The sequence below is a fragment of the Monosiga brevicollis genome, genomic scaffold (assembly GCF_000002865.3).
Source record: "Monosiga brevicollis MX1 MONBRscaffold_2 genomic scaffold, whole genome shotgun sequence".
Lineage (NCBI taxonomy): Eukaryota > Choanoflagellata > Craspedida > Salpingoecidae > Monosiga > Monosiga brevicollis.
In genome coordinates, this window is record NW_001865039.1 from 1,260,734 (window position 1) to 1,280,114 (window position 19,381).

The window sequence follows — 19,381 nt, forward strand, 5'->3', positions numbered from 1 at the left end:
GGGGGGGGGGGGGGGGAGGGGGGTTGGAATGAGGTGTTGGTACCACTTGGCACAAAAGATCCCGGTTCACATCGACGCGAGAACCTCAAATTGAAACGGTGCATACCTGCATCTGCTGCTCAAAGCGCTCGCGCTGGATCACCGGGTCGTTCAACTCGGTGTAAGCATTGCAAAGCTCCTTGGTCATGACGAAAAGCTCGAAGCGCTCGGTCATGCCAGGCTTAGAGCGATGCCTAACCAGAAAACCAAAACCAAGTTGGATATCATGATAAGACCGGCATATGCTCTGCAAAAGCACTTATGCAAGGAGAAAACAAAAAAGGCAGTGAACGGCGCGACGAACCACTTGGCCAGAGGGCTCATGATCTGAGGATGGTCGCAGATGAAAGTGGGGTTGATGGCCTGGGACTCGAGGTACTCGCCGACCAACTATAGTAGCCAATTCGCACGAACAAACGAAAAGATGAGGCATGACAACCAGAAGGCGCTACCTGAGGCTTCAGATGAGCAAGAAGAGTAGGAAATGCGCGGTAACCGCTTGCGAACCTTATCCGTCAAACGGCTGGTGGTGCGCGGGGCACTGCAGTCCACGCCAAGCTCAGTGCAAAGGTTGTCCAAGAAAACGCGAGTTTCTACACGTACATGCGCAGCCAGGTATCAAGGGTCAGCACAAGCAGAGACAAGGGAGCATGATCAAGTCATCGTTCTTCCCTCTCTCGCAGGCGAAAGACGTGTGTTCGGGGGCGGCGGCTTACCCTCTGAGTCAAATTGCTCGGCAGAGGGGAACTTGCGGTTCAATGCTTGTTCGAGACCTGATGCAAGTCATGGCCAACGAGGTGATCAAATGACCAAAAAAGCACAAAAGCACAAACGCATGAGGTAACGCTTGGGCGCCAAAGAATGCAAGCATCACACAACAGATGGGTGTCGGGTAACATCATCAGTCGGGAGCACGAACAGTCGACTGACCCTCGATCATGCTGATGCGGCGGAAAGGAGGCGTGAAGTCAATCTCGTGCTCCTCGCCATCAGGGCCGTTGGGATGATACTTGATCTTGTACGAGCCCTTGATGGACAGCACAAGACCGGCCAGAAGCTGCTCGGTGACCTCCATGAGATCTTCGTAGTCGGCGTAGGCCATGTAAAACTCGCAGGAAGTGAACTCGGGGTTGTGCGTCAGATCGATCTGTTCGTTGCGGAACTGACGGCCGATCTCGTAAACACGGTCGTAGCCGCCCACGACGAGCATCTTCAGGTACAACTCGGGAGCCACGCGCATGAACAGGTCCAGGTTGAGATCGTTGTGGTGGGTGACGAAGGGCTTGGCGGTAGCACCGCCAGCAATCTGGTTCATCATTGGGGTCTCGACCTCGAGGAAGCCCATGTTGTCAAGGAAGCGACGCAGGTAGGTGATGATCTTGGCACTGCAAGGGAGACAATGTATTGAAAAAATGAGAGCAAGCATGTGAAGCCGGAATGAAAACAAACGCCTCCTCACTTGTTCTTATGCTCGACTGCTTTGCATGACATACCGGGTGATAAAGTTCTCACGAGCCTTGCTGTTGACCATGAGGTCAAGGTAGCGCTGACGGAAGCGAGTCTCCATGTCAGTGATACCAAAGTGCTGGTGGGGCAGCACGCGCAGGCAGGGCGACAAGAGCTGGATCTCCACGGGCGCAATGCTGAGCTCACCACGCTGGGTGCGCACTACATACAAAGAAGGCAAAGTCTGAGTCATGAGCATCACAGACATGTGACAAGGCAGACGAGTCGCAAGCGTATTTTGAGACAGGGACGCACCAGGGTGGCCACGGACACCAATAATGTCACCACGACGGAGGATGTCATGAATGTCAGCAAAGGGGATGATGCTGTTGTCGTGCTTGCTGAACTCGGCCATGACCTGGATCTTCTCACCCTCGGAGTGGAGATCGTAGAAGCGGAGCTTCTGGCCGCTCTCACGCTTGAGGTAGATGCGGCCGGCGATGGAGACCTCATCGGCCGACTGCTCGGCGTTCTGCAGGTGGTTGTACTGACGCAGGAAGGACTTGAAGGAGATGGAGACGTGGAACTTGTGGGGGTAGGGTTGGACGGGACCCGAGGTCTTGAGGTTTTGGATGGCCTGCGAGCGGATCTCGTAGTATTGCGAGGGGTTGAGCTCCTCATCCTGCTTCTTCTTCTTGCCGGCGCCCGCGGCGGCAGGGGCGGGACCCTTGGCAGCCTTGCCCTCCTCCTTTTTGCGCTGCTTATCCAGCTTCTTCTGAGCATTCTTGCTCAGACCACCAGCGGCCACAGCAGCCGATTCGGTGCCCTTCTTGTCCTTCTACAGGGGTGGTAGAACACCGGAACAAGTGCAGCGGATGAGATGGGCCTAGAGAAGTGTTAGGAGTGACAACAAGAGCGTGCACAACTAACCTTGCCCTGCTTGCCGGGAGCGGGAACATCCTGGCCAGTGAGAGCCTTGTAGTCGCCCTTGAGCTTGAGCAGCTGGTCAACCGCAGGTTGCACTTCCTCCTTGGGTGCCTTGTTGGACTTGAGAGTGCGGACGGCATCACCGGCCGCCTGAATCTGGTCCAGCAGTTGCTGGGCCTGAGGGGTATCAGCCTATACGTTGCCATGCGTGAGGTTGGAAGCGATGGAGGGCACCATCAACAAGTCATTGCTGCGTTGGCTTGCGACTTTGCGCATACCATGGTTGCGGCTTGAAAGTGATGGAAGAATCTAATGAGGTGTTCAGCAAGACAAACGGTTTCGGGGCGTCAGGACCAAACTGATGGAAGCAACAAATGGCAGGCGCCAAGAGAACAGAGCTTGTAGAATAGCGTTCTGACGCTTTAGACCCGAGCACATGCTGGTAAAACGAACCAAAAAAAAGCCAAGGTAGGATCTCGGCGAACAGGGGATTATCCCAGTTCACGCGCCCTAAAAGGCACCAAATTGGCAGCGTCCCACATGAGCCATAGGCACCGCACGGCCATACACCGCTGCCATTGCACCAAAGCCATCACCCAAGACCCCCCCCCAGACATGCCAGCGACGCGAGTCTGAGGCACGCACGCACCACAGAGAGAGAGAGAGAAAAAGAAAGTCCACTACGCGCCATTTTCAGTCACCGCTCGCTCTTCACACTCATGTGAACATCCAGCACCATAACCCGCTTGACATCCCCACACATGCATGTAACCACGTGAACGCTGACTGACACTCTCTCTCTCTCTCTCTTTTTATTTCTCTCTCTCTCTCTCTCTCTCTCTCACTCTGTGTTACCAAGTGTTAGATCTGGTCCCTGCTGCAGGTTGAACGCGTGGCAACAGTGTGTGGCTTGAGTCCGTTGATAACGTGACGTAGCTTACACTTTACGTAGGTGTGGAGTGTGACAGATGTTAGACTACCGCACACCAAGGGTTTCGTCGTTGCTCTCTCTCTCTCTCTCACAGTCTCACACACACACACACACTCTCTCTCTCTCTCTTCCTCGCATGAGCGTCTGCTTTGAACGGCAGCGCCACGAGGACCATGCAGTCGCTATGGATCTTGACGCTCTTGGTGGCAGCCACCGGGGCCATCTTTGAGGATCAGGCTGGCCTTTTCGACTGGTGCGCTAACCTGACGTGCTTGTTCCTCCGCGCCGGCAACCACGACCTATGGCGCTTCTGACAGTCTTCGTGCGTGTCTCTAGGCACCAGCAGCTCGTCGGACCTCCGGCCTTTGTGCAGCCTTTGCAGGGCGATGTCTTGACCGCCAGTACTCAGGGCATTGTAGCCCGCCTGGACAGCACGTCTGGCGACATTGGTATGCCATGCTCTTGGAAGAATCGCTCGTCCACGCGTGCAGACCAGACCCCACTCCCAACCAGCGACCTAGCTGAGGTGGCTGGGCCGTGTGCCGACCGAGCTGCCAGTGAAGTCTGTTTTGCTGAGCCCGAACCCCATCTCACCCCCGCCCTTGGCTTGGTTGTACTCCCCGTGTCCCCGCGTGGTCATTTTTTCATAGCTTGGCGCCGTGTCTTTCTGGAATCAGCGCAGCTGGTAAACCTGCTCGTGTTCAAGGACGGTACGCCGACACATGCATGCTTGGCAAACACATATTGCCGCCTTGGTCTAATTCAGCTCTCTGCCTTGCCTGCTTTAATCACAAACATGAGTTGCTCGGCTGGTTTGATCAAGCGTGACCAAGACTCATACAAAGTGTTTTGATTATGTATACCAATTTCCATATGGGGGGACCTGAATCCAGACGTTGTTGTCGTTTTCCATGACCGTGTCCTTCGCCTGGATGGTGAGGATGGTGCTGTGGTGTATGATACGGCTGTGCCGCTGGCCTCGACTGTGGACGGAGAAGCAGCAACGAGGCCTGCCAGCTGGGTGCCCGCTGCATTTGAGCTGAGTGCCTTCTATCTTGACCGCGTCCTACCCCTGGTCGTGTTGGCGGCCGAGGAACGTGTTGTCTTTGTCTCCCTCAAAGATGGTGCCGTCTTCTGGGAGTCTGGCCTGCCGACAGGGTTTGTTCGCTGCTTTACATGCTATACGGGCTCCCTGCGTTAGCCTAGCCATGCTCCAGCCCCGACCTCACCTGGCCATCCGCCCTTGCCCAGCTTTACGGTGCAGGGAGTCATTGCTGACGCAGAGCAGAGCTCAGCGCACGCCATCGTGGCCAGTACGGACCATGCCGGGACCTTGTGAAACAATTTTTGAAAATGATCAAGGGATGAATGAGCTCATGCACGCCGCCTTGGCCCCCCTTGCACCCATGTATCTGCCCCGCATTAGATGAGGGTGATGAACAGAAGGTGTTCCACTTTGACCTGGACCAAAAGACCAAGACCGAGGTGAGCTCATGGTTCACCTGGGCCAATGCTATTTTAAAGCTGCCCTTGCAACGAACGCCGTGCCTGCATGTCGGCCACCTTTCCTCCTTTCATGTTATGCCTTTGTCGCGCCTTGCTTGCGACAGCTGGACCTCGAAACGGCAGGAACCACGTGCTATCTGCTCCATCCTGCAAACCTCGTGTGCGAAGCTGAGCGCGGCGTGGTGATCACTGCTCTTCAGGGCGCTAACGGTGAGTTTTGGACAGCCCTATTTCCTCGGTTTTGGATTGGGAATGCAACATGGGGAAGCCTCACCCGAATTGAGCATCTGCCTTCTTGACTCTGTTCCTCATAGCTAACAGCAATAACTCGGCCTCAACCCTGAGCCTTCCCGCCAAACCCACTGCCGTCGCCGCGGTAAACGCCGTTTTTCTCAATTGTCATCCCCCTCCCCCCTCAACACACACACACACACACACACACACACACACACACCTTGCAGGCCTACCCTTCCCCCCCACACACACCTTACCTGTCTGTGGCTTGGCTTGTGGGTGTTTGCAGCGTCGTGATGGACAAGCCCTCATCATCAAGACGGCCGCGCCATCTACTCACACTCTGTTGATCGAGCGTCAAGAAGCTGTCCTCGTTGAAGGCATTGCCACGGATGCCACCATTTCCGGCGATCAGATTTCGGTGCGCCGCGCTCTCTTGTGCCCTGACCTCTTTCAAAACCAAGCTTTGAGACGTCAAACTCACTCTGGGAAACATGAAACTCTTCTTCTTCTTCTTCTTTCAGGTTCAGGGCAAATCTTTTTCCTTGCCGTTCCCCTCCCCAGCCGTCGCTGTCGTTGACTTTGCGGCCGTGGACTCCAGGTACGATATTGCCGTGTCGGTGTGGCCCATGCCAACTGGCGAGCCCGGGCGGGCTGCCTTTAAACGCTGCCAGTGTGCGGGTGTAAGTGGAAGACTGATGGTGTAAACTGCTGTTGTTGGTTTTGGTCCCAATATTTCGCTTTTCGTGGCCTTGCCCAGCGTCGTTGTGGCCTTTGACAACGGCGTCCTAGCTTCGTTTGAAAACGACAACGGCGTGCGCTGGCAACGACTGGAGGGCCTGGCCGATGTCGTTGATAGTCTGATCATCGATCTTGCTCCACGTATGTTTGATGATGCCGTTGCGATGATCTCGCAGCACTACCGGGGCCTGGTCATTATACTGAATGGCGTCCCACCTTGGATGTGGCTCTGTAGCTGAGGGCGAGCGCATGCTCTTTGCGGAAAGCAACCCAGTGTCAGCTTTCCTGCGCCGTGTTGCGTCGACCATGGGCGATGTCAAGGCATTGTTTCAGCCCCGGCACGACTCGGATCTGACCACCGATCTCTTCCGCCTCCACAAGATGGTGTTGGCCGTTGACCGCCATGGTCAAGTCTATGCCCTGAACTCAGTGGACGGCCAGCTGGCCTACACTTTGCCGGCGCCTCCCACACAAGAAGATTTGGAGTGCCGCCTTTTCCTTCTACAGTCTGCCACCCGTGGCTCCTCGGTGATTGCCCGCGCTTGCCACGGCAGCTGTACGTGTTGCCCGTTTTGTTTGCACAATGTTTCTGACGTGTGTTACTCACCTAGTGCAACTTGAGTGCGGTGCTTCGACCTAAAGTTTGTGCCTGCTGCCTGTCCTATCTGACCCATGCTTGCGCGCCTGGTTGTCCTGCAGCCGCCGAGGACACGGTGACGTTCTTTGATGGCCTGACAGGTACCCCGGTCAAAACAAAGGGCCTGTCGGAGCAGGTTGTGGCCGATGTCCGAGGCTTTGCTGTCATTCCTTCATCAAGTGCCGAAGCCCAGATCCTGGCCGTTCTTCGCCGCGATGGCAGGTGAGCATTAAGCCTTTTTTTTTATTTTCTTGTCAAATTTTGCTCGTGCCGTCGTGGCCAACGTTCTTGCCTCACTCCGATTCGATGGTTGCTCCTACTCTTCAGTGTTGCTTTCTTTCCCGAACCCAAGGTGGAGGAGCAGACTTCAACCCCGGTCTATTTCTTCATTTTGGAGCGTCGGGTGGGCGTGCTGCGTGGCTATTTGCTAGTTAATGGTACGGCTCAACCTACATATGAGCTCGACCTGGCTCCCCAAGGCGAAGTTGTGGCCGATGTGGCCATGCTGCCCGCCTATCAACGCATTGCTTCCCCGGTACGTCTGCTTGTGAATCATTGTCCTTGTGCCTGTTTCAAAGCAGCGCCCGCCCGCTTCATAGTGGTGTATGCTCAATCCTGTCAGGGCGAGATCTTGGCGGACAAGACTGTGTTATTCAAGTACACCAACCCCAACCTCCTGGCCGTCGCTACGCTGTCCCCCTACGTCAAGCGCAGCGCCGTGTTGACCGTGGCCATCATTGATACTGTCACGGTCCGTGTATCGTCCTTCTTTCCAAACGAGTGACTGCTGGCCCATGCGTTGAACTAACATGCCCACTCCTCTTCACAGGGAGCTTTTGTGGATCGTGTCCAACACGACAACGTGCGAGGGCCGGCCTGTCTGACCATGGCTGAGAATTGGGTCCTGTACTCCTTCCGTGACCGCAAACACAAGCGCACGGAGATTGCCGTCACCGAGCTCTATGATAGCATGGGCAAGGTGTGTCTCTAGCGAACGGTCTTCTGGTCTGCTCACACTCGGCGGAGTTGCTTGCGTTTGTTTGTTTGCTTTTTTTTTTTTTTTTTTTTTTTTTTTTTTTTTTTAATTGTTTTTTGTTTTTTGTTTATTGTTTTTTGTTTTTTTGTTTTGCTTTCTTTTTTTGCTTGTTTTCCTCTTGTTTTTTTGCACGACTTGATCACAACTGTTGCTCCATGCGGACCGTGACAGGTGGCCGAGCAGGGCTTTTCGTCCTTCAAACGCCAGGAGCCGCTTGTTCTGCGTCAATCCTATGCTTTCCCGGGCTTTATCAACCGACTCGCTGTCACAAACACGGCTTTGGTCAGTCGTGCTGCCCTACCTGTAGGAGAGGAGATGAAGAGGGTGCAGCATTGTGGTCGCCGCTGGGTGGCTGTATTGGCGATGGGGATCAAACTTTGGCTTGCTTTTTGTCCATCTCGGGTTCAGGCGCAACTCCTGCTCACGTGTCGGATCTGGTTGCTAGGGTGTGACACAACGTAACGCGCTAGTCGGGCTGGCCTCGGGCGGCGTGTTGTCTCTCCCGCGCCCCATGTTTAGCGCCCGCCGGTGGGTGGCTCGACCCTGTCATTGCCGTCTTGGTTGAACTTGCTGCTTCATTGTTGCTGACACCTGCCATCTTTGGCCATCATCCCTGTATTATGCCTGCTTTGGAATCTTGATTTGGACATAGACCCGCGGAAAAGGGCGCCGGCGCAGCTCTTGGCCTGCCTGATTACCACCCGCTCATTTCTGTCAGCACGCGGTCCATTCTCAATTACAACCACACGGTTGAGAACCTGCGCACCATCGTCACGGCGCCCACGGGTCTGGAGTCAACCTGCATCGTTGTGGCCTTTGGTGCTGATATCTTCTTGACGCAGGTCGGTGTCGCTCTCCAAGCCTTGAGCGGCTGCGCCAGAAATTCAAGAGTCGCTCATCGCTTTGCTCGACAAGACAAGAGACGGCTGGCTGGATGCTTCCCTAGACACACTGCTGCGACTCCCGTTGGCGTCTCCTCAAGTGCGCTCTCACTGATGTGTTTTGCTCTTTTTTGGTGGTGTTTTACCTGCTGTGGGGTTGATAGCATTCGCCGAGCAAGCAATACGATCGCCTCAACTCAGACTTTGACTTTGTGAGCCTGACGCTGGTGCTGACCGCCTTGGTTGCGCTGACCTTTGTCTTGAGCAACCTGGCAGGGCGCAAGCGCCTGGCAGCTCTCTGGATCTAGATTGGATTGCTTTGGTTTTGAACCCCTCCATCCCCTCTTAAACACCAAAATACAAGGGCTGACAGGGAAGTCAGAATGAAGAAAAAAAAAAACAATTAATTCACGTCACGTCACCCATCATTCGACATCTTGGGTGCCTCGTGTCCAAGGCGCAGCGCAGCCACACCCGACTTCTACCATCGTCTCGAGTTTCATCAACGCTGACAATTTTGTCAGAGTGTCAGCGTGTTTTGTTTTGCTGCTCAAGTGTTCATGGTTCTGGGACATGGTTGCGCATGTGCAAGGGCGCTCCAGGATGATGGCTCGGGGGTTAGGAGGCGTTTGGTGGCCAAGCTGGCCTGCCGCACACACCAGGACGTGGAAGCATTTTCAACGCTGGCCAAAAAGGCACACGGCCACTTCGCTTCCATTACAAAGAACCTGCACGCTGTCACTCGTCATGGAGACGCTGGCGTATCTCATGACGGTCACTTGCCGGTCAGTACGGCTCAGCGCTGCGCACTGCCGGCGCCCAGGCAAACTCACTTGCCCCACACCCCGGTGACTCGTGCATAACATGATTGTAGGATGGTGATGCCGGCGGTGCTCTCGGTGGCACCAAATGATGTGGCTTTGTTCTGCTGCCACGCCGTGGCTCAATTTTACTGTCGTCTGCTGGGCGTCTATCGCGCTTGCCGCGCCGCTGACTCAGTTCTAGACCTCTGCATTCGCCTCCTCAAGGCGCTCGTGCGCGAACCGGTCAGTGCAAAGCACCTCGTCCCGCGGCAGCAAGCTTGACCCACTGGTCCCCACACCATGGCTGCTTCGCCTACATCTCATGCTTGAGGCTTCTTACCGGGTCACAGGAAAAGAAAGTGACTGACTTTGATGAAGACACGTTGGTCCTCACGCTGTCTTCAGCTGGTTTTGGCGGCGTGTACTACGCGGGCTTCTTGTATGCCATGTACGACCTGCTGCATGAGCCCTGCGTGCGCGGCCAAGTCAAGCTGGTAGGCTCGTCTGCGGGTGCCATTGTGGGGGCCATCTTCTTGGCCTCGCAGAGCCGACAGCAGTTTAAGGACATTTGCGACCGCGTCTTTGAGCAGGCGCGAGGCAGTGGCACCGTGTGTGGCCTGCTGGACGACGTGATTGAGCCAGCCCTGTTCATGCAGCGCGATCTGTTGATGGAGAACCAGGCGTATGACGCCTTGTTACGCAGTCTGCGCATCTGCTATTTTGATATCACCTCTGGCTGTTTGCGATCCGAACCACCGCTTGCGGCTAATCCTTTAGAACCCGAGCCCGTGTTTCGCGCCCTGGTTGACATGATTGTTACGTCAGCCAATACTCCGGCCTTCACCTCGTTCAAATGGCCACGTCTTTTGGAGGACGTGCGCGTCTTTGGCTTGGATGGGGCTTTGTGCCAGGTGTACCCCACCTTTTCCAATCTGCCACGGCAGCGCTGTGCGCTCCTGTCGCCTTTTCGCCGCTCTTGGCTGGCTGAAGGTGTGCGAGAAACCCTGTATGGTTTGCCCATTCGCGGCAACGCACCGTACAATCGAATGACCCGCGCCACTGAAGAGCAGCTGATCCAAATGCGCCATGACGGGGAGTTGGCAGCCCACCATATTCGCCAGGATTTTGTCCAGTGGCTGAGCCAGATTCCGACCCCAGGACCAGTCCAGTCTTGAATCGAGCTTCGAGGATTGACCAGTCCACGACGTTTGCTAGGACTCTGCTATGTGTTTGTGGAGCAGTAATTCCCTGTCATGTCTTGGCCGAGGCCCGATCCAATTTGAGCCCTTGCATTCGAGGCTTTTTGTTGAGTCCCAAACCCCTCGACATCAACCGTGCCATTTAAAACCAACGTCATAGCCGTCTCAGAAAGTCCGAAGAGATGAGACCCCACCAATTGCACTCGCACCATTCGTGCGTGGATGTATTTTAACATTTGACTTCGAATGGAAAAAAAAAAAATGAAATTTCTGTCTCTCTGTCAACGCGACAACACACACATTTGATGACTGCAATTTTTTTTTTTTTAAAAAAAATTCACTCGTTCAAAGGTCGCTGGAGCCAAAATATCTCTCGCTGATCAATCGGCAGCATGGCTGTGAACATCTTCCTCTTCGTGCCCAATCTCATTGGGTTTGCTCGCGTGGTGCTGGGCATTGCCTCGCTCTTCTACATGGTACGTTTAAGCGTTTGGGACCAGCCGCTGGCCGTTGGAACATGTGGCCTGGCATGTCGCTCATCGCCTAACCCACCCCCCCACCTGCCACCTAATGACTGTGGCGTCTCGCTCGGCTCCTTTGTTCAGAACGACCAGCCGTATGTGGCCATGACTCTGTACTGGCTAAGCGCTTTCTTGGACGTTTTTGATGGCATGGCTGCCCGGCATTTCAACCAAAGTCAGTTGCCTCGCTCACCCCGTGCGCGCTCGCGCTGGGTGACATCGTGGGTGCAGTCTCACTCAACCATGCCATGTTTGTCTGCTTCACAAAGGCACGTCTTTCGGCGCCGTGTTGGACATGGTGTCAGACCGGTAAAGTGCATCAGCCCAGCACCTACCTGCCCAGCCATCCACACCTTGCCATCTTCCGTCCCGCACCTCGATCTCACGACGCCCCTGTCTGCTCCATCGTTAGCTGCACCACTCTATGCTTGATCATGAACTGCGCCATGTTTTACCCCGGCTATCTCTTGGCCTTTCAACTTTTGGTTGTGTTGGATATCAGCAGCCACTGGCTGCAAATGTATAGGTTGGCTTGTGTTCCAGTTGGGTGCACCCCTGTTGGCGTCGCCTTGACTTCTCACCGTGCCATCACCTGCGTTGGACGACAGCTCAATGATGAAGGGTAAAACCAGTCATAAGCAGATCGACCTTTCTGAAAACGCCTTCCTGCGCTACTACTACATGAAGGTTGGTTCAACGAGAGGCGCCACTCACAAAAGACCAAGACTGCGTTTGCCCCAGCTCGATACGGGGTGAACACGCCTCACATCGATGCTGGGCCTACATGCCGGGCCATGTAGCCAATTCTTTTTGCCCTCTGCTCGGCCAATGAGCTCTTCTTCATGGCTCTCTACTTTGTGCACTTTGACATCTTGGGCACTGGTAGGTCGTTGACCCCCTGCCCCTGCACTCCCTGCCCCTTTGCTGTGTATGACCTTGGGGTTTTGGTTTTTGGTTTTTGGTTTTGTTTTTTGTGGTTGTGTGTTTCAACCCTGCATTAACCTCATGGCGCATCCCTGTAATCCTGTCGCAACCAAATCCTCTGCACCCAAAGTTGAAGTCGCTGGCTTGACTCTGCATCTGTGGCCAATTATCGGCTACATTTCGGCCCCGCTCTTCGCCATCAAGCATCTCGTTGGGTATGTTTTTCGCTGCAATGGCATGGCTACAATCGCGACCGCCTTCCCGCACTGACTACACGGGGCCTCTTTCTTTTAGCCTGATTCAGCTGGTGACGGCGTCGCAAAACATTGGCATCATTGATGCGGCCCAGCATGAGAAGAAGAATTGAGCCGACCCAACAAGCCAGGCGACATGGGGCCCGAACGGTGTGAATCATATTTTAATACACAGAGTAGGTTGTCAAGATATTGTTTCAATTGACAAGACGACCATGCCCAACGGCGGCTGACACTGGCCAGCACATGAAATTTGTAGATATGATGCAACGAGACACAAACAACCGAGTACGACACATCGAGTGACGCACACAGCGACACGACAAGTATCAAAGTCGTGAAGCACAAGTGCGGACAACACCAGCCTTCACATGAACAGACGAACCAGTCACAAGATGCACACTAACGTTGACCTGCGCACACAGGGCACAGGCCCATCAGATCAAACAAATGCTTGGAGAAGAGAGTGAAGCAAAGATCTGAGATGAACAGCAAATACAAAGACGACCATAAACAAAGATGTCGGTGCGCCCACTCTGGGCGCCGACAACACGATTGAGCATGCAAAACTCGCACACCGAGGCAGCCAAATGTTGCAGAAGTGGCCCAAGCTCGTTCCCCCTTCAAAAGAAAAAAAAACACAACCCGCCAAGCGAGAGAGGAAAGAGTCACTACAATCACGTCCACTTGTCCGTGAAGAAAAAAGAGCGTAAACAAGACACGCCCGCACGCCATAAAGCCTGCAGGAGTGATGCAACGATCATGCGCGGGGCAGGACTTGTCACCTCATACGGCAATAGCGTTTGCGTCCATGGTTCATGAAGACTGATAGGCTTTGCGAATCAGTGATTCCTCAGACAGCGGGTGTTCAGGGCCGGGAATGACAAACGAAGGATCATCGATCACGTAAGGTTTGCCATCGGCGGGCGGTTGTACGGGCTCAATCATGCCAAAGGCATAGCGAGTCATGGGTCCAAATGCGGACTCTGGAATCATGCCTTTGCGACGGAGTGTCTTGCGCACCCACATGACTTGGCCCGAGCGTCGGCGACGGACGCGCTTGACGGAGCAACATGTGTGCTTGTTGCCGTGAATCAGAGCTCGGCGGCCCTCAAGATCAATGTTGTGGTCCATAAAGAGGTTGAGTCCACCCACAAATCCACCGAGAAAGCTGTCGCGGTCAAGTTCAAAGAGGCGCAGACAGGCATCGTTGCAGTCCAGGATGATGCCGCTGGTGGAGAGAAGGAAGACGCAAAGGTGATTGGGGAGGTTGTAAGAATTGAGGGGTGGGTGGCCCAAGCTTGCATACTGTAGCAGCTCCCCGGTGCGAATGGCTGCCGTGGGTCGATTGAGGGAACAATGAGGAGATACATTGAGCGTGAGACTGGCACAGCCCTGCGTGGCACACTGGGTGTCCTGATCCAGACTGGCGGGAACAGCGCCACCTGTGGCCGCCTGAGCCTGATCAGTAAAACGGCTTGGGAGGGGATCACTGTTGAGATGACGCATATCGCTGGCTAGGTCAAAGTTGAGGTTGAGGTTGAAGTCCCAATCACTCATGTCCGAGCCTGAGGCGGCAATGGCGCCCAGATCTGCCATCACGCCTGGGCTGGCGGCAGCGCCCAGGGCAGCAGCGGTGGCGGCGTCCGAGGGCATGCCAATGGCGTCGAGTGCCAGGAGAGCTTCAGGGGCTGGGTGTGATCGGGTATCACCGGCACGTGTGTCTGTCGTTGTATCCATAGCCAAGAGCCAGGAATCGCCAAGGTCAAATTGCTCGTGTGTAGCGGCGTTGCTGGTCGTGGTGCTGGTTGTGGTGGCGACCGCTGTGGTTGTGGCGTCCTGGTTACTGTGGTGGTGGGAAGGGACAGTGAAGCTGGAGAAGCTGTCACAGGTATCGTTGCTACCTACGGTGTCAGGGGAGGGTACGGCGGAGCTGGGCGTGTGACCACCGCTGGCTGGTCCGCTGGCCAGGGCGGCCGTAGTGGCAGCACTCATTGTGGTGGGCGTTGTGGTGGTGGTGGTGACTGGTGAAGCGGCCGGGTTGGTCTGGGCGGCTGGGCTCGCACTCTTGGCGTTGACATTGGCATTGGCATTGACCAAGCGCTGCTCCAACAGATCGATTTGGGCCTGCTGTTTCTCAATGAGGCGAACGGCAAGCATAAGCACGGTGGAGCGTTCGGTGGACGAGGGGGTGCCTGTCAAGCGACGCAAGTCGCGAAGGGCATCGTTGATACGCTTGCGGCGGTCGGCCTCTGTTTTGCGATGTTGCAGGCGCCGCTGCAGTTCGCCCTCTTCATCATCGGCGAGAAGCTTGGTGCGCTTGCTGGCACCCAAGGCGTCGTCTTCGGAATGCCCATCGTCAGAGCTGGCGGTCCGCGCGACCACGGAGGCGTCTTCGAGAACCATGGCGCTGCGGTTGACGCTAAGCAAGGAAATCGCAGAGAGACGGCCAGGCTACGCGCTTACGCATATCAGATGCAGCTGCAGCTGCCTGCCTATTCACACCGACAGGTATCAATCGAACAGGTATCAATCGAAATGCTACCACTGCCAAGCACCACCGAAAGCCGCCAACGTCCAGCAACGACGAAGCAAGATGAGTTGAGAACACACAAAAAAAAAAAAAAAAAAAATCACGGCGTCCCTGCTGATGCGGATAGCGGGCCAGACGCTCCCCAGCTCGCCCTCCGCCGTCGACCTGACTGCAACCTCACGACCAAGAATGGAAACCTCGAATGCATCCATAAAGCTCTTCATCCCATCAAAAACAGATCCGCAAAGGCGCTGCCATCCCCGACACACACACACTTCATTCTCTCTCTCTCTCTCTCTCTCTCTCTCTCTCTCTCTCTCTCTCTCTCTCTCTCTCTCTCTCTCTCTCTCTCTCTCTCTCTCTCTCTCTCTCTCTCTCTCTCTCTCTCTCTCTCTCTCTCTCTCTCTCTCTCTCTCTCTCTCTCTCTCTCTCTCCCACACACACTCTCTCACACACACACGTCGATCCACTTACAATCAAGGCGGTAACGTCGTGAAATACAAGAGAATGAATGTGTGTGTGGAAAGATGAAATCAAGTTCCTTATGTCCCTTTCTTTCCAGTTCCTCTGTCTCTCTCACTCTCACTCTCGCTCTCTCTCTCTCACTCTCTCTCTCTCTCTCTCTCTTTTCTTCTTTGTGAGAGTCGCAGTATGTTGGGATTGCTTGGTCCTTTTACGACGCGGTTCGCTGCATCTTGTGCTGTTTTCTTGGCCGTTCCGAATGCGGCTTGAGATGCTTAATTTTTCTTTTTCGGCACGGCATGCGATGACTTGTGCACTGGGTACAAGGGCCAAGCGGCTTGTCATCGGGACGGCAACATTGGCACTGCCGTTCCGTACCCGGCTCTGCCCTCTCTGCCTGACGTGGCAATCTCTCGCGTTGTGTTCCTGACGCCATCGCACACGTATCGCCAAAAGGGCGCAGCGTAAAGTGTGAACATTGGTAGACATGTCGCCATGAGCGCCATCGTCATGATGATCATGATGATGCTGCGAAGCAAGACATCGTTACGAAACACCTTGTACGGGACACTTCGACGGAACAAAATGGCAGCGCCCTCCGAATCCTTCCCCCTCTTTCTCTTTTTGTTGTTCTCTCTGCCTCTGTCTCTGTGCTACAGAAGCAGGGCTTACGCTGACGCTGAAATCAGAATCAGATTGATTTCATGCCTGCCCCTGAGGACGATGTCAACTTCAAAGAACCAAAACGTCAACGAACATGCACCCCTTTCTCGTGTTGTTCAACGAACATGCACCCCTTTCTCGTGTTGTTGTGTATGACTTCTTCATCCCATCCAGCAGCCAGCGCCATCACATGCATCACCGACACAGAGTCCTTCAACGCAATTCAGATTCATTCCCAACACTGAATGGCGCTGACACTCAATACCGAGCTGACTGTTCTAGACGTGTCCAGCATCCCATAGCAGAAAAAAAGGCAGGAGAGCTGATATCGATTTATACCTCCAAGTTTGGGCACCCGATCGGCGACCGAGGGAAATGGCGTGCACTGGAAAGTGCAGGCCACTCGCCCCAAGGCAAGACTCGCACAGCCGTTAATATGAATGGGCGTGTTGTTCAGGATTGACATGTAAGCAGTTTAATAATTTTTACGCGTCCAGGAAGAGGGCAGCACGGTAGGCGGCAATGGCGTCTTCGCGCGCCTTCATGGCCTTGAGCACGGTGGCATAGCTCCAGGTCAAATCATAGGCGCTCAAGTTGGCTCCCGTGTTCTTGTCCAGCTGCTCAGGCATATGGAAGCCAATGGATTGCGTGTGGTAGCGGATGCGCAACAAGACGCCATCGCCACTCTGAGCCAGTGCACGGCCCAACACACGAGGATCCTGCAGCTCCTCCGCTGTCTGAGCCTCGAGTTGCACCCGGTTGGTTGATTGCAATGCGCCCAACCAAGCCACAGCCTCCTCCGCCAGCACGGCGCCACGCGTCAGCACCTGCGCGCTGGCACGGTACAGCAGCTCCGCCAAGCAACCCGTCGTCAAGACCCAAGGGTTGCCGTCTAAGGGTTGGGAAAAAAATTAGTTTTGGAAGTGGTGTTTGAAGGAACCGCTTTACGAGACATTGACACGTTGAGTCTTTTGTCACGAAACAGGCCCAAACAACACGATTGAGAAAACATGGCAGGCGAGAAACGCACTGTCATAGCTATCGCCTTCGTAGCGGCCGTACAAAATACCGGGGACACCAGCCGCATCGTCGGCCTGATTCAAGTTGTAGCTGTCATGGAACAGCGAGGATAGAGTGCTGATCGTGTTGGCCACGGGCGTGCTACGGACAGACCACATTCCCCATTTTCAGCAAGGCGCATCCGCTGTGCAAGAACACAAGAAGGGACAGAAAAACAGAAAGGGAAAGAAAAAAAGAAAGGAAAAGGCCCCCCACGAACAGTCGCTCCCATCCACGAGGTTCAACCCCAGGCGCCCAAGGAACAATGGATGGTACCGACCACGCACCTTGCAGGCTGAAAGATGCCGTCGTTCATGAGGCCGTTGTTAAAAGCGCAGATCACGGCCGCATCCTTGGGGCGGTTCTGCGACTCATACACAAATTGACCGTTGTCGTGCTGCGTAATGGTGGCGTTGATGGCCTGAGCGGCAGCCAGATAGGTGGCGGCCGAGGCCGTGTCATTCATGGCGGCAGCAAAGTTGGCGCCGGTGAACAAGGCCTTGCGCATCGTGTAGTGGTTCCAGAAAAAGTCCTGGCTCTGGACCTCCTCCCACAAGTCACAGGTGTTGGACTGCCAGTTGGCGGCCACCCAATCCAGGTCAAACTATCAAACAAGGCCGGAGCAGAGCCGCGTCAGTCAGCGCCCCATGTCGACCACCCACGCCCTAGACATTGGCGGTGAGCAAGTGCGGGCGACGTTGTGGGCGGAGGACCAACCTTGATGGCACCGCCTTGATAGGCGCTGCTGCTGCCCGTCCACAAGAGCTGAGACACAAGTGAAGCGTTGCCCTTGGCGATGAGCGTGTTGGCAAAGTACATCAGGGTCAGGGCCCGCAAGCCGGGACCGTCGTTCTGTGGGCGGCACCAGCTCCCTGCAGCCGCCGCCACGCCGTCACGATTCAAAGACGGGTATGAACAAGGAGCAGGAAGAAGCAAAAATGTCGATGCGAAGGCGCAATATAGGCGTGCACAGGCCACCAAGGCCGCGGGGTGGGATGGGATGCGCGTGACGAGACGAACGTACCAGCAAAAACATCTCCACTGGGCAGCTCGTATTTGGGCTCCACGCGCACGTCCATGTCTGAGTCGTGATGCAGATTATAGAGTTGAAAATGCAAAAAAAAAAAAAAAAAAAAAAAAAAAAAAAAAAAAAAAGAAAAAAAAAAAAGAAAGAAAAAAAAAAAGGCCGGTGAGTTGATCGTTCACATTTCGAGCCAAGTCGTTACGCGCGCTGAGCGGCCCAATGGTAAGGCGAGGTGGGTCGATCTACGTACTATGCGGGTCGGCTTCGGCGTGGCGGGCCACGACCCAGCGCACATAGTGGTTCATCTGAGCCATGTAATCGTCAGAGCTATCCGCGGTGATTTGCAGGGCGTGCATGGAAAGGGCGCCATCGCGAGCCCAGTGGTAGTAGTAGCTTCCGCCAGGGCCGGTGTTGTAGTCGGGGGCCGCCACAACGCCACCTGAGCCCTGAATGTCAATGTTGGCCTTGAAGAAGGCGCGCATCTGCGCCACTTCTTGGTCGTTGAAGGGCGGGGAGCCCGATGGGGGGAGCGGAGGGCTTGGGGGGCTGGGAGGACTCGGGGGGCTGGGGCCGGCGGCGGGATAATAGCACCAGGGCACGTCTTGCGCGACGCGCTTTTCCTCTGGGGTCCAACAGCAGCCCTTGCCTTGGCACTGCTGCTGGGTGATGCCGACAAAACCACAGTCTTGCTTGCTGCTGTCGGGCAGGGAGCAGTTTTGGTCACCGTATGCGCGAGTGACGAGCAGCAGCACCAGGCTGGCCAGCACCAGCACGATGCGGGAACTCGCCGTCATGTTCATGGCTCCGGCGTGGCGGCAACTACGCAGGGGACACGAGTATTGAGCTGAGAGTAGTTGGTATGCAGGCGATCCAGCCCATCAGTGCTGGAAGAGTTTTGGGTGGCCGGGGCGGTCAGGGGAGACCAGCTCCTTCTGCAACCCACAAAGAGAACCACAAAAGTACAAGGGGAAGAAGAAGGGACATCCAGCTCCAGCCTTGACCCTCAGCGCACAAGGCGCGCACAGAGCAGGTAGGCGCGCACAGAGCAGGAAGGCGAGCCGGAGGGCGTCGGAGACGACACACACACACACACACACATGTTTTACAGCAGACATACCTCGGAGTGAAGAAGAAGAAAATGCAGGAGAAGGTGCAGAAGATGAAGCAATCGAGGACAACGATCAAGGCAAAAGCTCAGTCAACCCTTGGGTATGGCCGAAGAAGTAATCGCAGCAATTTCCTCACATCGTGCGGCCACGAGCCCATGGAAGGCATAACCAAACAGTGAATTGTCCAGAGCGCGGACGACCAATGGTAGCTTTTGGAGGAGACCGCAACCATAACAACAGTAACTGCCCTGTCATCTTCTTAAATTAACGTTATCACATCTACAAATCCTGCAATAACTTTAGTATTTCCAGCAGCAGCTACCCTGGACAGCAGCTGCATTTTCACGAACACGACTATGAGCATTAAAACATCTGACAAAAGAGATGGGCGGTCATTTTCTGTAGCCTCAACTAAAACTGACCCCATGGCATGTCTCTGCATGCATGCACAT

General features: G+C 54.9%; 7 protein-coding genes across 7 annotated transcripts in view; 4 read left to right on the forward strand and 3 right to left on the reverse strand.

Annotated features, from left to right (window-relative positions):
- MONBRDRAFT_14065 (uncharacterized protein) overlaps window positions 1–2,170 on the reverse strand; it is a gene marked incomplete at both ends in the record, with an annotated part of 2,939 nt that extends 769 nt beyond the window's left edge. The window contains 7 exons of the mRNA XM_001742592.1: window positions 107–233; window positions 344–429; window positions 547–632; window positions 756–812; window positions 970–1,424; window positions 1,533–1,707; window positions 1,801–2,170. Coding sequence (XP_001742644.1) covers window positions 107–233; window positions 344–429; window positions 547–632; window positions 756–812; window positions 970–1,424; window positions 1,533–1,707; window positions 1,801–2,170 — 1,356 coding nt within the window. The remainder of the gene's footprint in view (window positions 1–106; window positions 234–343; window positions 430–546; window positions 633–755; window positions 813–969; window positions 1,425–1,532; window positions 1,708–1,800) is intronic.
- Window positions 2,171–3,549: 1,379 nt separating this feature from the next.
- Window positions 3,550–8,764, forward strand: MONBRDRAFT_30835 (uncharacterized protein). Its single transcript, XM_001742146.1, has 20 exons — window positions 3,550–3,596; window positions 3,680–3,792; window positions 3,994–4,053; window positions 4,237–4,501; window positions 4,595–4,656; window positions 4,770–4,828; window positions 4,954–5,059; window positions 5,164–5,225; window positions 5,373–5,504; window positions 5,608–5,684; window positions 5,844–5,965; window positions 6,060–6,380; window positions 6,524–6,683; window positions 6,789–6,996; window positions 7,084–7,212; window positions 7,291–7,440; window positions 7,669–7,779; window positions 7,943–8,025; window positions 8,150–8,339; window positions 8,543–8,764. Exons 12-20 carry the CDS (start codon window positions 6,074–6,076, stop codon window positions 8,684–8,686), a joined length of 1,482 nt encoding a protein of 493 aa, XP_001742198.1. The 5' UTR covers window positions 3,550–3,596; window positions 3,680–3,792; window positions 3,994–4,053; window positions 4,237–4,501; window positions 4,595–4,656; window positions 4,770–4,828; window positions 4,954–5,059; window positions 5,164–5,225; window positions 5,373–5,504; window positions 5,608–5,684; window positions 5,844–5,965; window positions 6,060–6,073; the 3' UTR covers window positions 8,687–8,764.
- A 489-nt stretch (window positions 8,765–9,253) lies between these two features.
- On the forward strand, window positions 9,254–10,356 carry MONBRDRAFT_22097 (uncharacterized protein; the record flags this gene model as incomplete). The annotated part of the gene is made up of 3 exons (XM_001742147.1): window positions 9,254–9,424; window positions 9,532–9,675; window positions 9,727–10,356. 3 exons carry the CDS (start codon window positions 9,254–9,256, stop codon window positions 10,354–10,356), a joined length of 945 nt encoding a protein of 314 aa, XP_001742199.1.
- Window positions 10,357–10,772: 416 nt separating this feature from the next.
- On the forward strand, window positions 10,773–12,192 carry MONBRDRAFT_22098 (uncharacterized protein; the record flags this gene model as incomplete). The annotated part of the gene is made up of 8 exons (XM_001742148.1): window positions 10,773–10,856; window positions 10,986–11,076; window positions 11,171–11,210; window positions 11,314–11,427; window positions 11,510–11,588; window positions 11,702–11,783; window positions 11,956–12,040; window positions 12,120–12,192. The coding sequence occupies 8 exons, from the start codon at window positions 10,773–10,775 to the stop codon at window positions 12,190–12,192; spliced, it is 648 nt and encodes a 215-aa protein (XP_001742200.1).
- Window positions 12,193–12,895: 703 nt separating this feature from the next.
- Mb_HLH_6 (uncharacterized protein) lies at window positions 12,896–14,485 on the reverse strand (the record flags this gene model as incomplete). The annotated part of the gene is made up of 1 exon (XM_001742593.1): window positions 12,896–14,485. One exon carries the CDS (start codon window positions 14,483–14,485, stop codon window positions 12,896–12,898), a length of 1,590 nt encoding a protein of 529 aa, XP_001742645.1.
- A 244-nt stretch (window positions 14,486–14,729) lies between these two features.
- MONBRDRAFT_22100 (uncharacterized protein) lies at window positions 14,730–15,542 on the forward strand (the record flags this gene model as incomplete). The annotated part of the gene is made up of 3 exons (XM_001742149.1): window positions 14,730–15,125; window positions 15,175–15,261; window positions 15,402–15,542. The coding sequence occupies 3 exons, from the start codon at window positions 14,730–14,732 to the stop codon at window positions 15,540–15,542; spliced, it is 624 nt and encodes a 207-aa protein (XP_001742201.1).
- Window positions 15,543–16,222: 680 nt separating this feature from the next.
- On the reverse strand, window positions 16,223–18,629 carry MONBRDRAFT_30836 (uncharacterized protein; the record flags this gene model as incomplete). Its single annotated transcript, XM_001742594.1, has 6 exons — window positions 18,071–18,629; window positions 17,821–17,877; window positions 17,514–17,668; window positions 17,084–17,400; window positions 16,768–16,898; window positions 16,223–16,629 (listed from the first exon to the last, which is right to left on the reverse strand). The coding sequence occupies exons 1-6, from the start codon at window positions 18,618–18,620 to the stop codon at window positions 16,223–16,225; spliced, it is 1,617 nt and encodes a 538-aa protein (XP_001742646.1). The 5' UTR covers window positions 18,621–18,629.
- Between the last annotated feature and the right edge of the window lie 752 nt (window positions 18,630–19,381).

Excerpts from the sequence above, each read along its gene's own strand:
- MONBRDRAFT_30835 (XM_001742146.1), top strand. The coding sequence starts at position 6,074 with ATGCTCTTTGCGGAAAGCAACCCAGTGTCAGCTTTCCTGCGCCGTGTT. Across the intron at positions 6,684-6,788 it reads GTTCTTCGCCGCGATGGCAG|TGTTGCTTTCTTTCCCGAAC; the intron begins GTGAGCATTAAG and ends CCTACTCTTCAG. Across the intron at positions 8,340-8,542 it reads CTGATATCTTCTTGACGCAG|CATTCGCCGAGCAAGCAATA; the intron begins GTCGGTGTCGCT and ends TGGGGTTGATAG.